Raw genomic sequence first — 17,058 nt, 5'->3', positions numbered from 1 at the left:
TCGGAAGCTGAAATATATTGGGCAGAGGGAGATGATAAAGTTGCGGAACGTATTGGAAACGGTGTCGTGTCAGTGCAATGATCTGAATGGACGTCGCGGCAGACAGGAAGCGAGACGGAACGCCCGACTTTTTATTGGACCAAGCCAAGATATATGAGGCGGCCTAGCGATTGTAGTGAGGCATTGCCCAGTCGTGCATGATAAATGCATGCCCTCTGAGTGGGTGCTCTAATTGCAACGAGGCCATGATGCTGCAGATCAAGCCCTGTCAAGCCCCAAGGAACGAACAAGTGGAAACCAAAATGCCTCTTGCGAACATTGCTCCTACATCGGGCACTTTTGCAAATTCGGGGCCAGCCGCGCCGCCGCGTTCCATTCAACCTCCTTCACCAGTCTCTTCATTCAACACCTACTGTATCGCGTTTCGACGGTATTCCGACACGACAATGTCCGCACCTCCATTTCTTCCAACGCTTCCACCACCGCTGCCTCCAGCATGGTCCGAACACATGGGCACGTACATCCCCCCACTCAGCTCCATCATTGCATTGGTACTGCGAACAGGAAACTGACATCCCGCATCGATATCCCCTAGGTCCCGGAGGCAGAGTCTACTACTTCAACGCCAACACCCAAGAGTCCACCTATGTCCGTCCTCTCCCCATCTTCCCGGGCGTCCTACCTCCGGCATCACAACCCCGGGCACAGCAGCAGCAGAAAAAGGACAAGCCGCTCGTGAAGACGCCTATACCAGGCACTGAATGGATTCGCGTGAAGACGACGCAGGGGAATTTGTTTTATACGCATAAGGCGGAGAAGAGGAGTGTGTGGAGTGTGCCTGAGGATATTAAAGAGGCTGTGGAGGCGCTTGAGAAGGAGGAGCAGCAGAGGGAGGAGGAGGAGAGGACGAAAGCGCAGAGGGAGAGGGAGGAGGAGATTGAGAGGATTAAGCGGGAAGTGCAGGATGTTGTGAAGAGGAAGGCGGTGGATGATGTGCCGGTGGATGAGGTCGTGGTCTCGAAGAAGGCGAAAGTTGAGGATGAGGAGGATGAAGAAGAAGACGAGGACGAAGACGAAAGCGAGGAGGAGGAATGGCAGAGGGAGGCGGCTGCACAGCTGGCCGCTGAGGCTGAGGAAGAGAAGCGGTTGCGCGAGGAAGAGGAGAAGAGGATAGCTGAGGAAGAGCAGAAGGCGAAGGAGAGCGTCCCACAGTTCAACATGCCTCAACGTGTCGACCTGTCGATAGAGGAGGGAAAGGCTCTTTTCAAGGTTTGTCTACATCGATTTATTCCCAGTGTTCAATATCTAACTCGTCATCACGCCACACAGACCCTTCTCCGGGAGAAGAACATAAATCCTCTCCACCCATGGGATACTTCTTTACCACTCTTCATCTCAGACCCGCGATATGTCCTACTCCCCTCCGTTTCAGCTCGTCGAGAGGCTTTCGACGAATACTGCCGTGATCGTGCACGCGAACTACGACAATCCAAAGTTAAGCAGGAGAAGGAAGACCCGAAGGAAGAGTTCGAGCGTCTTCTCCGCGAAGAAGTCAAGAGCACACGCACGAGCTGGAGTGATTTCCGCAGAACGTGGAAGAAAGACCGTAGGTTCTATGGCTGGGGCAGGGACGAGCGCGAGCGGGAGAAGCGGTTCAGGGAGTTCCTTAAGGAACTTGGAGAAAGTACGTCTTGTCAGCACACGTCGCGGATGCGTGCCCATATACTGACTATATCTTCGTTCAGAAAAACGTGCTGCTGCTCAGAAAGCCGAGGCGGACTTCTTTGCGTTGCTGAAGGAGAGTGGAATCGCTCAAGCAGGGTCCGTGTGGAAAGACGTGGGTCCAACTCTCCCTTTGATTCTTTGATGCCAATTCTTAAGTGGGATCCTGCAGGTCAAACGCAAGGTGCAAGATGACCCTCGTTATGATGCCGTGGGCTCGTCATCCCTCCGAGAAGAGCTCTTCAGCACTTTCCTAAAAGCCCAATCGGCCAACACGACCCCACCAGCAGAATCAAAAGCCACTCCGAACTCGAGCAAGGCAGACGATCACGAGGCAGAACAAGAGAAGGAGAAGAAGAAGAGAGAAAAGAAAGAGCGCGCTGTGAAGGAACGCGAGGAAAAAATCAAAGCTGAACAGAGACGCGTCGAGGCCGATATCAATAAGTCCAGGATGGGACTGAACAAGGAGGAAGGCGAGCTGGAATTCAGGTGCGCGGGCATACCAAATGATATTCGTCGACTGCAGATACTTCGTCGCGCTCACTCAGGCTTCTGTCCTCCTCACTTTTCTTTTCTCACTTTTTGTAGAACGATGCTGACAGATGCGATTCGTGACCCACTGGTAAGGCTACTCCTCATCCATTAACCGACACTGACAACCAACCGTTATGGTTCCTTCCTCTTCCCGCATTGTTTTGTTCGTAGGCAACATGGGACTCCTCACTTTCCCAACTCAAAACGGACCCGCGGTTCACGAACTCGCCTCTACCCATCAACCACCAAATCCACCTCTTCACAACTCACATCTCCGCCCTCCGCCAAAAACACATCTCGAACCTACACGCCCTCTTCACCTCGCACGCCCCCTCCCTCGCCACATCCTTCTCCTCCCTCCCCCCGTCCACACTCAGCTCCATCGCTTCCTCCCTGCCCGCGCAGAAGCTCGGGTTCGACTCTGACTCGGAGCGGGGAGGAAGGGGGGAAAGGGGATTGGAGGACGAGTTTGAGGGGTGGCAGAGGGAGAGGACGAGGGAGGCGAGGGTGCAGTTTGGGGAGATGTTGAGGGAGAACTCGTTTGTGCAGTTTTGGGCGGGCTTGGGCAAGATGGGGGGTGAGGGCGTGGAGGGAGGTGTGAAGAGGGATGAGACGGGGGTGGGGGAGGATGAGGGGGAGGCTGGGGGAGGGAATGTGGATATGAAGGCGTTGGCGAAGAGTGTGGATATTAGGGAGATTGAGAAGGTGTTGAAGGTGTGCTTTTTTTTTCTATCTTTCTTTATTTGCTTGCTTGCGTGGGTTTGGGTAAGCGGTTTGTGTACGGATGCTGATTATGGTTGCGGTAGAATGACAAGAGGTATATCGTGTTCGATCACGTTCCAGAGCAGAGGGAACGGTGGTTGAGGGTACGCCCTTTCTGAAAGTCGTTTTTGTAGTGTGTTTTTGGCTGACTAGTTGGTTTTTGTTCATATAGGAGTATCTCTCTAACCTGCCGCCACCGAAGCTCTCGGTTCATCTGGGCGAGTAGATTTATGCGTGTAATGTGCAGTCTGCGGCTTTTTGTGGCTCTAAGTCATGCTTGATCATTCTCATGTGAGTGTTGGTGTGACACTAGTGAACTCTAGGTGCCACACGCGATGAGCCGTCTTGCTGGAAAGCGAAAGTCCTTTACCGATGGGCCGTCAGAGACAGGTAACAGGTATCTACTGGCAGAGAAGGATAAGAAACGACCTGCAAGAAATATGCAATGTCCTTGCTACACTGCTGATCACGAGACTACATAAGGATACAGAGGCGAGATCAACCGCAATCACGCAGGGGATGAATCATGAGAAACCCATTTCCTGTGCATCGCAAGATCATGACTCTTCTGAACACACTTCTTCCAGAGGTCCAAATGGGTGCCTCCGACATGTGTCTTGGATAACGGACACCGACACTGACATCGACATCCTCCTCGCCAGCCTCTTCTCCAACCCAGTCGAAGTCAATCAGTTTAACGTTGTGGCCTTTGCGACCTATCAGCACGTTCGGGCCCGAGGGACATCGCCAGGTGCGCCATAGCTGAAAGACAGGATTATAAAGCGAAGCGGGCATAGCGATAGTTCCCGAGTTCATAAGTAGCACTGAGGTTCCGAAGGCCATCGTAGATGGGGCGCTGCTCTCCCTGTGTCTCTCTGAAGATAGACGAGGTGGCTGCTGCTGACGGAGTTTGGTAGCTCGAGGATTTTTGGTTGCTTACTAGCTTACGGTATCCTGCACATAGGGAGGTGAGAACAGCCGTACACATCACGTATGAAGTACACTTGAAACATACGTCGAGGGTAAACATTCATTGATTTGAGCAAATCAGCCGATGTGTCGCTCAGTGGTGAGTAGGTAACACGGACAGTGACTAGGCCCACGTATTCCTCTCCTTCTCTTTGGGAAACGGTGATATCTGTGATCATTCGGTTTTGAAGCTTCATCCACTTCTGGTCATCTTCAACACGATGTACGTGGGGACACTCCAGCTGAGCAGTAAATATAAGTACACAGATAAAAACAAGTTTAAGGGTGCAGAAATACATACCTGCCACAGCTCGATGTTGTCAGGATGCAACTTTTTATCCGGGTAAAGCGGGTCTTTCAAAGGGAGAACAATTACTTTAGGAGACGAAGCACCCTGACATCCCCTCTGAGGATAATTTTTTGAGCCGGTCGGTTAGGGAAGTCATAGAGGCGGTACCAGACTTCTACTTCGTTGTCGGCCATTGAGTAACAAGGAAGAACCTAAAGCGTATGAAGTTCCCCGTAATAATTAATGGCTCGGAAATAGCCGTACTTCGAACTCCGCGTTCGGCTAGATGCTCTTTGCGAGATTTCCAGGAAGTTGTGGGCTACCTCAGCTGAAATGAATGGTCCGTACCTGTTTCTTACCACTCAAACTATGAGGGTAGATTTGTCTTACAAGTTGCATGAAGCGACAGAGCTGAGAACACGATGGTGGCCGCGATCACGAGACGCCGAGTTCGAGAACGAGTCGCGTGCGAGCGAAGCGCGCGCTGCGAACTATTAGCAGGTGCCACGTCAGCATCTCTGTACGCACATACGGTGCCTACCGTGCCAGCAAGCTATTGACCTCGTCCATACCGTTTCCATCACGAAAAGCCCGGGCTTCTGACTGGGTATATAACCACGTCAGCTTGCTTCAAGTTGACGGGCACACGTCTCCACGTTCTTTAACCTCACTTGCCCTCCCTCTTGGGTTCTACGCACTCGGGTCTCTAGGCTCTCGTCCCTCTCGTTGCAAAAGCCACTGTGACTATTGTCTGGTAAGAGAGTAGCTTGGCAGTGAACGATGCGTCTGTTGCGCCCGTTCGTGCTTGGTCTGTCGTTGTTGTCTTCGTATGTTGCAGCGCAGGAGGTAGATGCGGATGCGCTGAACGACTCGAAACAGGGGTATCAGGTATGTCAACTTTTATCATGCGACTGTATTCAGGTAGACGTGGGTGGGGTCTTGAATGTCGAGTGCTAATGGAAGTGTTGGCTTGGTGCTTTAGAGTGATGTCGCGCGCCTGCGGAAGATCGTGATCAACAGCCTTTACTCACACCGGTATGTTACATGCACCCTCGTCGTTGAGCAGGTGCTGACTATGACTATGATCATGTCCATGTTCCATACAGAGAAGTCTTCCTTCGTGAACTCATCTCAAACGCGAACGATGCTATCGAGAAGCTCCGGTTGACCGCGCTCACGAACAAAGAGGTCTGGGACGGAGTTAGCCCTCTTAATATCACAATTAAGGCGCTCAAGGACGAAGAGGGGACCGGCGGAAGGATTATCATCTCTGGTGCGTTCCATTTCCTTTATCCTGACTGTGGCTCCCAGTCGTGTGGCCCACAAGGGGCTGACCGGTGTTTCTATGTGCGTACACAGACACTGGTATTGGTATGACGCCGGACGAGTTACGAAACAATCTTGTAAGTTCTTCCGGTTTCGCTTATTTCAAAGCGCCTTTTCTGACCCGGTCTTGTGATGACACTCATTCAGGGTACACTCGCGAAATCCGGTACGACCGAATTCTTGCAAAAGGCGGAGGACAGCACGGATACGAGTGGTAGCGGTAACCTCATCGGCGCATTCGGTCTCGGTTTCTACAGCAGGTTCGTCGTCATACTTCACGCATTGCTCACCTGTAGACTCACCGCCTACAATCTACATTCCTCACCTCGACATATCACAGCTTCCTCGTCGCAGACAAAGTCCTCGTCGCCTCCGTCCCTCCACCTTCGGCGTCCAACCCGAACCCAAAACAATACGTCTTCGCATCTTCAGCAGACGAGAACGAGTTCGCGGTGTATCCTGATCCGAGAGGCAAGACTCTTGATCGGGGAACGGAGATCACGCTGATTTTGAAGGAGGATGCGACTGAGTACCTTGAGAATCTCGCTCTCATCCAGCTGGTGTACGTATCTTCTTTTTTGCTTGCCCATTGTGAAAGGATTCACGCTGATCGTATCTATCTAAAATGATAGTAACAAGCACTCGTCGTTCGCTTCGAACTTCCCTATCTATATCTACCACACGGAGGAGAAGGAAGTTCCCGTTGAAGATGAAGAGGAAGTCGTCCCTCCTGCCGAATCTACCCCCGCCGCCACCGATGACGACGAGAAACCCGCAACGGAGACCGACGAGGATGAGGCTGTCGTCGAGGAAGAAAAGGAGGAGGACGAAGCCGAGGTTGCTGAGGAGAAAGAGAAGAAGATGAAGACCGTCACTGTTGAGGAATGGCGCCACATCAACGCTGCACCTCCCCTGTGGACTAGGTTCGTCCTCAGTTACGTCTATCTGCGGCTTAACATTATTGATTCGTGGCTTGCAGGGATCCCAAGGACAACATCACGAGCATCGAATACGAACTGTTCTACCAAGCCACCTGGCGCGATTTCGGCGCTAAGCCGCTTGCGTACCAGCATTTCACGGGCGATTCGGGGAGCGGAGTGTCTTTCAAGTCTATCATCTATGTCCCTGGCAAGCTGTGAGTATTCCTGGCCGGTCGTATCCGTTTTGTTTAACTGAATGGCTCCGTTTTCGTGCGTTTTAGGGAGGACTCGTTCTGGACGCAGCCACTTCAGGCAGTCTCGAGAGATATCCGTTTGATGGTGAAGCGTGTCTTTATTACCTCGGACCTTGGTGAGGAAGGCATGCCGAAGTGGGCTAGTTGGGTTCGTGCCATCGTTGACGGTAAGTTTCTTTCCCTCACACCTCTGACCTGAATTCTTTGATATCTCGTGCGCTCATGCGGTTTTATTTTCCTTCCACCCGCGAACAGCTGAGGACCTCCCCCTGAATGTCTCCCGCGAAACCCTGCAGAACAACAAGTTCATGAAACAGATCAAGAATATCATCGTCAAGCGCATCATCGGGCTCTTCACGAAGATATCGGAGGAGGAGCCGGCGAAGTGGGCGGAAGTGCAGAAGGTGTATGGGAATGTGCTCAAAATGGGTGCTGTGGAGGATACGAAGAATAGGGATAAGTTGGCGCCGTTGTGTAGGTTTACGACGAACTTCAGGAATGATACGTCTTTGGATCAGGTATGTCCCCCCTGCTCTCCCCCGTTCTACAAGGATGTACTTTGTTATGTGTTGGGGTGTGTGCTGATGAGGTGTATTTTTCTTTTTGTAGTACTTGGAGAACAAGAAGGAGGGCCAGAAGCAGGTATGTGACGTGTGCTCTACGCGCGACTTGGGGAAAGAGATGTTGACGAAAGGTTACTTTTCTCTCAGATCTTCTACGTTGCCGATATGGGCAAGACCGCCGATGGTCTGATGAACAGTGTCTTCATTGAGAAGCTCCACGCCCGTGGCTACGAGGTCTTCCTCCTGACCGACCCACTGGATGAGATTCTCTTCCAGAACCTCAGGAAATGGAAGTGAGTAAATTTTTGGCAAAGACCTTGTTTATGAGAGGCACCACCTAACACAGCTTTGTTCTCAGGGGCGTTCCATTCCAGGATGTTGCTAAGGCTGGTCTCAAGTTCGGTGACGAAGGTATGTCTAGCTTTACTACAACTATCCTCGGAGACAATCACTGATGTTCTACCTCACATCCAGAGGAGACTGAGGCCGAGGAGAAGGCTCGCTTGGAGATTCAAAAGCACAAGTTCAAGCCTCTCTTGGACTACTTGAAGGCTCAGGTCAAGGACGTTGTCCGTTCCGGTAAGCCTACTCATTTCCCTGCTTCACGAAGACCGTTTGTATACTCACCATCTCCATCCAAATCCAGTCGTCATCTCCGACAGACTCGTAACAAGCCCCTGCGCCATCGTCGCCGACGCCAGCGGTTTCACCGCCAACGTCCAACGCATGATGAGCGCGTCCAACAACCGCCAGACTCAGAACCCGATGTACGAAAACGCGAAGAGGCAGAAGGTGCTCGAGATCAACCCAAAGTCGCCTTTGATCGAGGGTTTGCTGCGTCGTGTGGAACAGCTCCCTGAGGAAGACGAGGAGAGGGATATCGAGGCGGAGGATGAGCTGAAGGAGGTTACTTCGATTCTTATTGATGGTGCGCTCGTGCGTTCTGGGTTCGAGGTGGCCGATTCGGACGAGTACGTTTGATTTCTATATTCGATTCCTTCCATATCCCTATCATCGTGGCTTGAGCTGAATAATATCCACAGATTCATGATTCGCGTCGACCGTGTCCTCCGACGATCGCTCGGTGTCTCTGAGACAGCACCGACAGATAAGACCGTCAAGCCTGCGCCGCCCATCGACCCAGAGCTGAAGGACGAGAGCTTCTACGAGCCTGCGATCGATTTCTCGGACCCGGTGTTTGATTCGCCTGGGATTGTGCTGCCTGACCATTTGAAGGATCAGGTGTCGATTGAGATGGAGGAGATTGACGAGGAGGGGAATGTCGTGGAGCCGAAAAAGGCGCACGATGAGCTGTAAGGTGTTGCCAGCACAGGGTGACAGGGGGAAGGGTGGATGAGTGCTTGTATTTATTCTTAGGGTCTTATATGAATCGTCAATGTATCTGGAATTGAGGTCTGGACAAGTTGCCTATAGGGAGCTTCCACGTCCCTAATCGTGTGATGAGAATAAAGAATTGTCGACGTGGGGACATATACGCGGTGTTGTGGCCCAATAGGTTGAACGTAGTTTCAGCGTGCCAAGGCGGAGAGTGCCGGGGGATACCATGGGTATTGCTTCCAGCCAGGACGAGGTGGCAAGTCGAGCCCGGCTCACTGTCCTTCATGCCCTTCGCTCACACCGAGCTCAATCACATCTGCTAGCACTCTCACCTGTTCTTGCTCGACTGCTGACACCGACTAGCAAGAATGGCGTCGGAAACGGCCACGATGCTGCGTGCGCAGACCGGGAACCCTAACTTCTCTAGATTGCAACTCGCTGCAGCCCTCATCGGTGCGTCACCCCGAGCTCACCTGTATACTGTCATCACACCGATAGCGAACACTTTTGGTGTGTAGAGTATGACAACGACAATGAAGACGGCGTTGAACCTCCTCGATCCGCTCATGATAGTGCTATCTTCGCCCACTTACGCCAGATGCCTCGTCTTCCTCCGGTGAAGAAGCCTGCCGCCGACTATCTCAGCATCAAATTACCAAGTGACCAGGGCAGCCTCGGTGGGCGCGAGTCTGCTCTAAGCCACTTCAAAGGTCGAAATTCTGTCGCGTCGTTGGTCAATCCGTTCGCCACCGGAAGTGGAGCCGACGAAGAAGAGGCCGAGGAGGATGAGCATGCGGTGGAGGTCGATCTTGCGTCTTGGGGGTTGGATTCGTTCATGCCGAAGGAGAAACCAGCGAAAGGCGGGAAGAAGAAAGAGAAGATGGACGTGCTCCCCAACCCTTACGACCAACCCGCAGACAAACGTCGTATTCGTTCCATGAGTGTTGGGACCTCAGAGGCCTTCGGTGCTGGCGGCGCTTTCCTCGAATCACCGTCCGCCACACCGCCGCCAACGGATCGTCACAATCATAAACGATCTATGAGCTCTACTCTTGATCTTGCGAGTGGTCCCAATCGACCAGTTCTTGGTCAACGCACCGTCTCGGCTCATGGTATTATTGAAGCAATTCCGACCACGCCTCCTCTACATTCGATCCCGTTCCCCGCAGACGATTCTCGCTCGAGGTCCCCGTCTGTTCTTGATGTAGGCTCCTCGTTTGACCCAAGAAGCAAGGGCAAAGGACGGACATACTCCACGGCCAGCATCGGTTCTAAAGGCCTCCTCGCGGATGCGGAAGAAGAGCTCATGACTATGAGACGATCATCTGCCGCTCTATCAGTCCAGCCTGATGAAAGAAGGGCACGGACCACATCTATGGGAACGGTCGGTTCACTTGGTTCTCGAGCTCTCCTCGCCGAAGACAATCCTTTTGCCCTTCGACCGCCTTCACCTGCACGGACCTCCCGTTTCGATCCAAAGGCAGCCGCACACGCACGCACGATGTCCAACCTTTCCTTGGGATCTCGCATACCTCTCGATAACCCCGAAACCAACGATGCAGCCTCTGTTATGACCGGCCAACAACAGCGTGCACCACGACCACAAATGGAGCGCAGGCCGTATTCTACACTGGAGCTCATGAGGCCCAAGGTCCTCGTCATGCCCAGTCCTCTGCAGGGCACGGTGGCTGCACAACCAGCTCCAGGCCCACAGCCCCGCGAAGGATTCCAGTGGTCCGCCGATGGTCCTCCTGTTCCACTCGAAGCTCGAGGTGCTTCCCGTCGTGCATCTTCCATCAACCTTCTCGAAGGAATCTCACCACCACCTCCTGTCGCTTCCAACGGATTCACGCCCAACCCTCGTTCCAGCATGACACTGTCGCAGCTCACTTTCCGGAACCAGTTGATGGTGGGTGGTCAGAGGGACGTCGCTTATTCAGATTTGGACGCAGGGCTGCAACGGGCGACGGAAGAAGGACAACAGATCGTCGCCCCGGTGGAGGAAGAGCCTGTGCGACCGCTGACTGTCGTTGTGAATGATGAGGACGAATTTCGTCGCCCGGCTGGGAAACTCTACGGCGTTAGTCTTATCGACGCTATCGAATCGCGGAAGGCCAACATGCGGAGCAGACAAAGGTTCGTCCGATCGTTTATATTTATTAATACTTCTCCAATTAGAACCTATTTATTGACTGGGGATCGAATAGGGTATTTACGGGTGACGATCGTCCTTCAATGATGGCTCGTCAACAAACCCGGTCCAGCACCGCTATACGATCCAGCACATTCATCGACCCTGAATCCCTGAACCGACGAGCGTCCCAACTCCCTCCAGGTGCCGCAGGTGCCAGACCACCCCTCGGACGAAGAGCATCCACCGGAGCCAAGCCGCTTCTCGATTTTGGCGATGTCGCGCCAGCCAACGGTCCGGGACTACAACACCAAAGGCCAGCCATGACAGGGACGAAGTCCGTGTTTGGCGTAGACACGCTTTGGGAACGCGAGATGGCGAAGTTGCGAGAGATCGAGGCTCAGGAGGCTGCTGAAGAAGAGGCTCGGAGGGCTGCAGAGTTAGTTGAGGCCGCACGTCAGGAGAAGAAGAAAGGTAAAGGCAAGAAGAAGAAGAAGGATAAAGGGAGAGAGGAGGAGACGGTCCAGCCACAGGATAATACTCTTCTGCCCGAAGCACCTGCACTTAGCACCGAGGACATCCCCCGTGCATCCGTCGAGCCACCCGTTCTGCCCGCTATTCCTAGAAATATCACTCGAGGTCCTCCGCCGCCACGAAACGAATTTGACGAGGATTCGGAGAGCGCGAGTGACGAGAGCGAGGCGCCGGGGGTGCGGCTGGTGCAGGGTGGCGCTGGCGGCGATGGTGGTGATCCAGACTGGCACGCTGGTTCTTCCGATGACGAGAAGAAGCCGAAGCAAGTTGGACCGGTGCGAACGACTGGTGTTGGGCCACGATATCCGAATCGAGCTCGAGGGCGTCCGGGGGCTGCTGGCGACGGAGATGATAGCAGCGATTCCGACGTTCCATTGTCAGCCACCGTGGACCGTGTCTTGCACCGCTCCACTACGAAGAACTCGAACTTACGGCCTGCTGCGGACGAGTCGGACGAAGAGAAACCTCTTTCCGTTTTCCTTGACAAGGCGAAGCTCAATATTCCTTCCATTGATTTCGATAACATCGCTCAACCGTCAACTAGCCGTGATAAAGGGAAGCAGGTCGCACGGAACGGCGATGACGAGGACGAAGACAACGAGCCTCTCGGGATTCGTGCCTCTCGCATGCTCCCTGGCTCCATTGGTTCACCGGTATCAGGGGCAGGGGGTGGGGACGACGAAGACGACAAGCCGCTAGGTCTCCATCCGGAACAGCAGCGCCGAACGCAGTACCAGCAGCTTATGTATTACCAGCAACAACAGCAGGTCGCGCAGCAACAGCAGATCGCACAACAGCAGATGATGCAGGCGCAGATGCAGGCTCAAATGCACCAGAGCATGATCTTTGGGAATCCGTCGATGATGGGCTCTGGGTTCTTTGGTCCTCCTGTTGCGGCTCCAATGGGTGCACCCATGCCCATGATGAACCCTATGGGGCCTATGCCTGTGCCTGTTAGTCCCCCGCCGATGCAAGACAATCAGAAGTATGGTCGGGTCGATAAGTGGAGACATGAAGTTGGATAGGTATCGGTTGGTCTATTCTCTTTTTCTTTGATCTTGTTTTTCGTTTTCGTTTTCGTTTTTGCTTTTGTTCTATGGACCTAGCTCGTTTCTTCTTATATCGGTTCTTCCCTCTCTTCATAACTCGAACATTTTCTTCTATACCCACCCCTCTCGTCGGTCATCTATCTGGTCTGAGGACTCAATTACGGACACGCCCCCCCTCCAACTCGCCTATCCATATCCATCATACCATGTTACTTACCTATCGGACATCCTCGACTCGGACTCATCCTTCAATTTTGGTTACCGTACAACGCAGCCGGGACAATATAATTGCAATCATCAAGGAAATATGAGTACAACTGCATAGATAGATCAGTCCGTTCGGATACTACTATGCAAGGGGCGAGGGGAAGGAAGGCAACGACAACGAGGAATCGGGACTCGATCAAGTCGGTGCAAGAGCAGGCGACCGTAGGTATGTAGGTATGTTAATGTCTATGTCACTGGCATCGGGAGGGAAACGGAGATCGTGCGGAAAGAGGGACAGGCATCGAGGACAGGTGGGCGGGTATAGCTAGCGTAAATACAAGCACAGAATGAGTGAGGAGAATGTGACAAGAAACTTAAAGAGATTGAAGTTCGGGGCGTGAGCTATAGGGGCGGCGGTAGGTATTCATACGTAGGTAAGAAATGGCGGGAGGGGGGCTCAACACAGTCGCGAAGTAGACAAGCGGTGGCGAAAGGATCGAGGGAGAGGAGTAAGAGTAAGAGTGGGCATATAATTCAAGGGAGTACGTGATAGCAGATAAACAACGGATAGAGAACACGAAGAGACCGAGACAGATGCAGATGCAGGGGTAGGGAAAACACACATAAAAAGAAGAAAAAATCACGAGATAAACACTGTATACATGATCATGAAGGATTGGTGATCCAAAGCTTTCGCTTCGGAACCGTAACAATCGAAACGTCCCTCCTCCCCATCTCGTCCTCAATCCTCTGCTGCCTCGTCACCTCATCGTCGTCCGAATCCTCCTCGATATCATCAGGATGTCCACCGTGCGAAGCTGAGAACTCATCGTCGTGCGCAGGTCTGACCATAGGCTGATGGAGGTACGGTCCCTGGCTCTGTGTCTGTGCTTGTGTGGGGAAAGGATATTGGTCGGTGCCAGCTATGGATAACGGGCGTGAAGGGGTAGGGGTCGATGCGTTGGCTGGGGGAGCGGCATATTGATGACCACCCCCGAAGCGGCTGAGAAGCACGGAGAGAGACGAGTTACGTGGATGGCCGAACCATGCGAGCGCAACGAGGGCGACGTAAAAGGCGAGTGTCCATATCAGGAATACGGCGAACGTGGCTCTGGGTGCCCGCGTCCACAGAGCCTGAAGGGAGAGGACGCACAGGGCCAGGACCAAGGCATGGAACAGGAGGTGTAAGGCGGTCTCGAGCTTGGGTGGCATTATAGGCCGTGGAGGCGGTGAGGGGATTTCGTTCATTAGGCCCCTCGTGCTGGTGCTCAGGACTTCAGCCGTTCCAGGAGTTAGCGGCTGCTGGCGGTTCATCTGAGATAAGACATAGTCTAGCTCGCCCTAGTTCAGAACGGCATTAGTCTGAATGATATTCAAAGTTCAAAGTCTACAGGTTGGGTTAGACTCACTGCCGCATGCAAACTCCTGCGCCGTTGAAGCCAACTTACGTCTCCGAGGCTGCGCGGTGTAACCGGTGTACGCGAACGATGGTCCGCCATGGTGCTTATGGCGCTAGCACTTTGGTGACGAGACCGCTGTGGACGATTGACAACCTCAAATGCACGATGTCCCCCGGACGCCTCTGTGGACTCTGGGGCCGTGACGCTATCCTCTGACGCAGGTAACTCGTTACTGTAGCGCCCGGGGAGCAGTCCGCCACCTCCCCAGGAATGAAGCCTTCTCCGCTGCGGACGGTTTTCTGAGGAAGAGCCAGGGTCTGGCTGTGGAGTCGTATGGCCGTTTCCGCTCGATCCCATCAGAGCAGTAGAGTTGAGTTTTTCGGCGGTGTCGGTGGAGTTCCTATTCGATCTCTCTGGACTATGTTTCTCTTCTTCGATCGTTACTCTCGGACGGCCGTACATCCGTCGCCACCCGTAATACAAGAAGTTCAGAATGGGGATCAGACCGTAAAGCGCGACGCAAAGCGCAAGGCCGGCCCTGCCGTGGGCTGTCTTGAGGACATTTCCTGTCGCGGAGAAGGAGCGTCTGCTGATGGATGTGCCCCCGGACGATTGTGATACAGAAGTGAAAGATGTAGCGAGGCCTGCTATGCCAATCCCATAGGCTGCCACTCCAATCAAGATAGCGAGGTATTTCAGCGTCACTAGCCGAGGAGACGGCTGTGCAGCTGTGGTAGATGGCAGGCCCAATCGGTAGAGTAGGGTGGATGGAAGTAAAAGGACAATAGAGGCGGGCGATAGGAGCTTGTGAAGGAGCGAGGTGTTAAATGTGACGGCGCTTGTCGATGGACCAGAGGACGAAGTCGGTGGCGCCGTAGACGCTGTACCGGTGGCTGAAGCCGAGGACTGGTGAGACGCAGTGGTGGATGACGGCGCGATGGCGCTAACGCAGTTTGTCAAATATTGGATTGTGACACCTTCGCCGTCAGCGTCGACTCCTGTCTGTAACGTCCCTGAACCGAACCCGGACCATTTCTGGTTCGACTGCGTAATAGAACCGTTGTAGGCCCTGAGGAGCCACAGTTCCGAGAGATAGTTGCCGGACGCATCTCGGCCTCCATACATGATCGTATCGGAAGACGAAGAACGCGATGTACCGACAAGCCCAGAAGTGAAAGATAGAGTGGAAGCTCCTTCGCGGGCTGAAGGAAAAGCGGGATTGTTACTGTCTCCAGGATCGCCTGAGGGTAGGATTCGGGACCATGAGCCGGCGCTGATGTCCAGAACATCCTTTAAGTAGAAGTTAGCTTCGTCGTTTGATGGTTAGTAGAGCTATACTTACCACTTCGCCTTTTTCAGATCCTCCACCGTCGTCCCAAAGCGACATGTCAAACAGTCCTGAGACGACGAAAACCTGGGAGCCGAAGTTTGACAAGACGCTGTTCTGATTCGCAGCGACAGCTGCTCCTATTCGTGGGGCTACGCAGGTGGCAGGGTTTGTAATGCCATCGTTCGAGAGGTTAATGACATATGAGACTTGTGAGGCGCAGGATGCCGTGGCATTGCTAGTTCCTGTGCACCCGCCAATTGCAACTACTTCTTGTTGGACAACAGTTCCTCCTAGACCAGAGAGTGCCTCAATCGAAGAGCTGTCCAAGGTCGTCTGAGACCATGAACCGTCGAGAGAGTCAGGCAGGTTCGAGGATAGTGTCCCTGAGAGCTGCAGTTGCCAGGTGTCAGAGAGGGAGACCGGGCCAGAACTATCGATGCCACCGGCAAGATAGAAGGTGTTGACGGGAGATGCGGTATTGTTAAATGAAACGCGAAGATCCTTCCCACCCACTGCGTGGGATCTGGAAGGACCGCCCTCGGTATTTACTTGATGCCAGAATTGGTTGATGTAGTCAAAGGCCTGTGTGTGGCGGAGGTTATGAGCGCCACAGTGCCACAACGATAAACAATATACGAACCCAGACATCGTTCAGCGGACCGCTGGTCCCCATTCCTCCGATGACAATATGAGCACTTCGGCTGATACAGATGGTCAGAAAAAGTAAAGATTGATAGAGTAGAAAGACGAACAAGCTAGCCGCGAAGTCACCTCCGCTGATGGCAGCACTTCTTGCAGGTGGGGAATCATCCAAGCCGTTCGGTGGAGTAGGATTTGACCAGGTCAGTGTATCCAGGTTGAGACTTTGTGTTTCAAGAGTTTATTATGATGCACCGTGGGATGAAACGGAAGTGACGCACAGATGAGTACCACTCTGAGGTATTCCGGCTTGAGACTCTCCTCCGAATATGATTAAGGTACGGGCCGATTCATCATATCCAATTGAAGCGTCTTTGAGGGCGGGGGGAGAAGATCCAGATACGAGACCTGTGAGGTTTATCCACTGCAAGGGGGGAACTGGAGTATCGGATGAGATCGACTGTGCAAAACCGCGGAGGAGGTATGAAGCAAAGACAATGGCAAATATCGAATGAGAAGCAGGGAACGTCGCGGTCATCGCTATCTGAACTTGAACTAGTGTGGCTATAGGTAAGTACAGGCCGCAGCCTGGCCTGGTGGTGGCCGTCGTGGACGTGGGGGAAGGTGCCCAGCAGTCAATCGAGCTGGCGAGCACTTAGACACGCCCACAACCGATTCCCGCCATCCCTCCGGCCTTCCATGCCCATGCCGAGCTGCCGGCGCCACTCCGCGACCTTCCTGGGAACGCCCTTTGCTCCTTCCTTCTCGCCACTCACCCCTCTTTTGTCCTCAGAACAAACACGTCCAGCGCTTTCTCTACGGAGTTCGTCGAATGCGGCTGCAAACATGATCCATTGATGCGTTCCTCTGGCCCCGATCAGCCAATCTGACGCTGGTTCATGTTTGCAGTTGTTCTGTTCCTATGTAACTCCGCTGATCCCCTCAAGCCATCCCTGTTCCCGAAACGACTCCTGCTTATTTCTAGTCGATAGTCCATGGCTTTCTGTCTTGTCTCGGGATATTCATACCGCCTCGTCGACTATTGTCTCTCCCCCTTTGAGCTCTTGCAATGTCGAATATCCCCATGTATT

The 17,058-nt window shown here is 53.3% G+C and overlaps 4 protein-coding genes across 4 annotated transcripts; 3 read left to right on the top strand and 1 right to left on the bottom strand.

Moving 5' to 3' along the window:
• Nucleotides 1–302: 302 nt before the first annotated feature.
• On the top strand, nucleotides 303–3,244 carry STEHIDRAFT_140208 (uncharacterized protein; the record flags this gene model as incomplete). The annotated part of the gene is made up of 9 exons (XM_007305579.1): nucleotides 303–414; nucleotides 596–1,269; nucleotides 1,330–1,684; nucleotides 1,746–1,837; nucleotides 1,895–2,211; nucleotides 2,311–2,344; nucleotides 2,428–2,970; nucleotides 3,063–3,122; nucleotides 3,191–3,244. 9 exons carry the CDS (start codon nucleotides 303–305, stop codon nucleotides 3,242–3,244), a joined length of 2,241 nt encoding a protein of 746 aa, XP_007305641.1.
• Nucleotides 3,245–4,799: 1,555 nt separating this feature from the next.
• Nucleotides 4,800–8,760, top strand: STEHIDRAFT_147960 (heat shock protein Hsp90). Its single transcript, XM_007305578.1, has 16 exons — nucleotides 4,800–5,164; nucleotides 5,259–5,311; nucleotides 5,383–5,549; nucleotides 5,636–5,679; nucleotides 5,750–5,862; nucleotides 5,943–6,164; nucleotides 6,235–6,525; nucleotides 6,582–6,737; nucleotides 6,804–6,943; nucleotides 7,032–7,294; nucleotides 7,386–7,418; nucleotides 7,487–7,632; nucleotides 7,698–7,750; nucleotides 7,814–7,918; nucleotides 7,986–8,310; nucleotides 8,383–8,760. The coding sequence occupies exons 1-16, from the start codon at nucleotides 5,057–5,059 to the stop codon at nucleotides 8,654–8,656; spliced, it is 2,493 nt and encodes an 830-aa protein (XP_007305640.1). The 5' UTR covers nucleotides 4,800–5,056; the 3' UTR covers nucleotides 8,657–8,760.
• A 285-nt stretch (nucleotides 8,761–9,045) lies between these two features.
• STEHIDRAFT_132161 (uncharacterized protein) lies at nucleotides 9,046–12,367 on the top strand (the record flags this gene model as incomplete). Its single annotated transcript, XM_007305577.1, has 3 exons — nucleotides 9,046–9,130; nucleotides 9,196–10,813; nucleotides 10,885–12,367. The coding sequence occupies 3 exons, from the start codon at nucleotides 9,046–9,048 to the stop codon at nucleotides 12,365–12,367; spliced, it is 3,186 nt and encodes a 1,061-aa protein (XP_007305639.1).
• Nucleotides 12,368–13,264: 897 nt separating this feature from the next.
• STEHIDRAFT_158266 (uncharacterized protein) lies at nucleotides 13,265–16,505 on the bottom strand (the record flags this gene model as incomplete). The annotated part of the gene is made up of 6 exons (XM_007305576.1): nucleotides 13,265–13,939; nucleotides 14,047–15,288; nucleotides 15,341–15,910; nucleotides 15,969–16,029; nucleotides 16,081–16,191; nucleotides 16,249–16,505. The coding sequence occupies 6 exons, from the start codon at nucleotides 16,503–16,505 to the stop codon at nucleotides 13,265–13,267; spliced, it is 2,916 nt and encodes a 971-aa protein (XP_007305638.1).
• Between the last annotated feature and the right edge of the window lie 553 nt (nucleotides 16,506–17,058).

This window comes from Stereum hirsutum (genome assembly GCF_000264905.1).
Source record: "Stereum hirsutum FP-91666 SS1 unplaced genomic scaffold STEHIscaffold_9, whole genome shotgun sequence".
NCBI lineage: Eukaryota > Fungi > Basidiomycota > Agaricomycetes > Russulales > Stereaceae > Stereum > Stereum hirsutum.
Note: the sequence above shows the minus strand (reverse complement) of the source record. Positions and strands in the feature narration are given on the sequence as shown.

Excerpts from the sequence above, each read along its gene's own strand:
- STEHIDRAFT_147960 (XM_007305578.1), top strand. The coding sequence starts at position 5,057 with ATGCGTCTGTTGCGCCCGTTCGTGCTTGGTCTGTCGTTGTTGTCTTCG. Across the intron at positions 7,295-7,385 it reads ATGATACGTCTTTGGATCAG|TACTTGGAGAACAAGAAGGA; the intron begins GTATGTCCCCCC and ends TTCTTTTTGTAG. Across the intron at positions 8,311-8,382 it reads GAGGTGGCCGATTCGGACGA|ATTCATGATTCGCGTCGACC; the intron begins GTACGTTTGATT and ends TAATATCCACAG.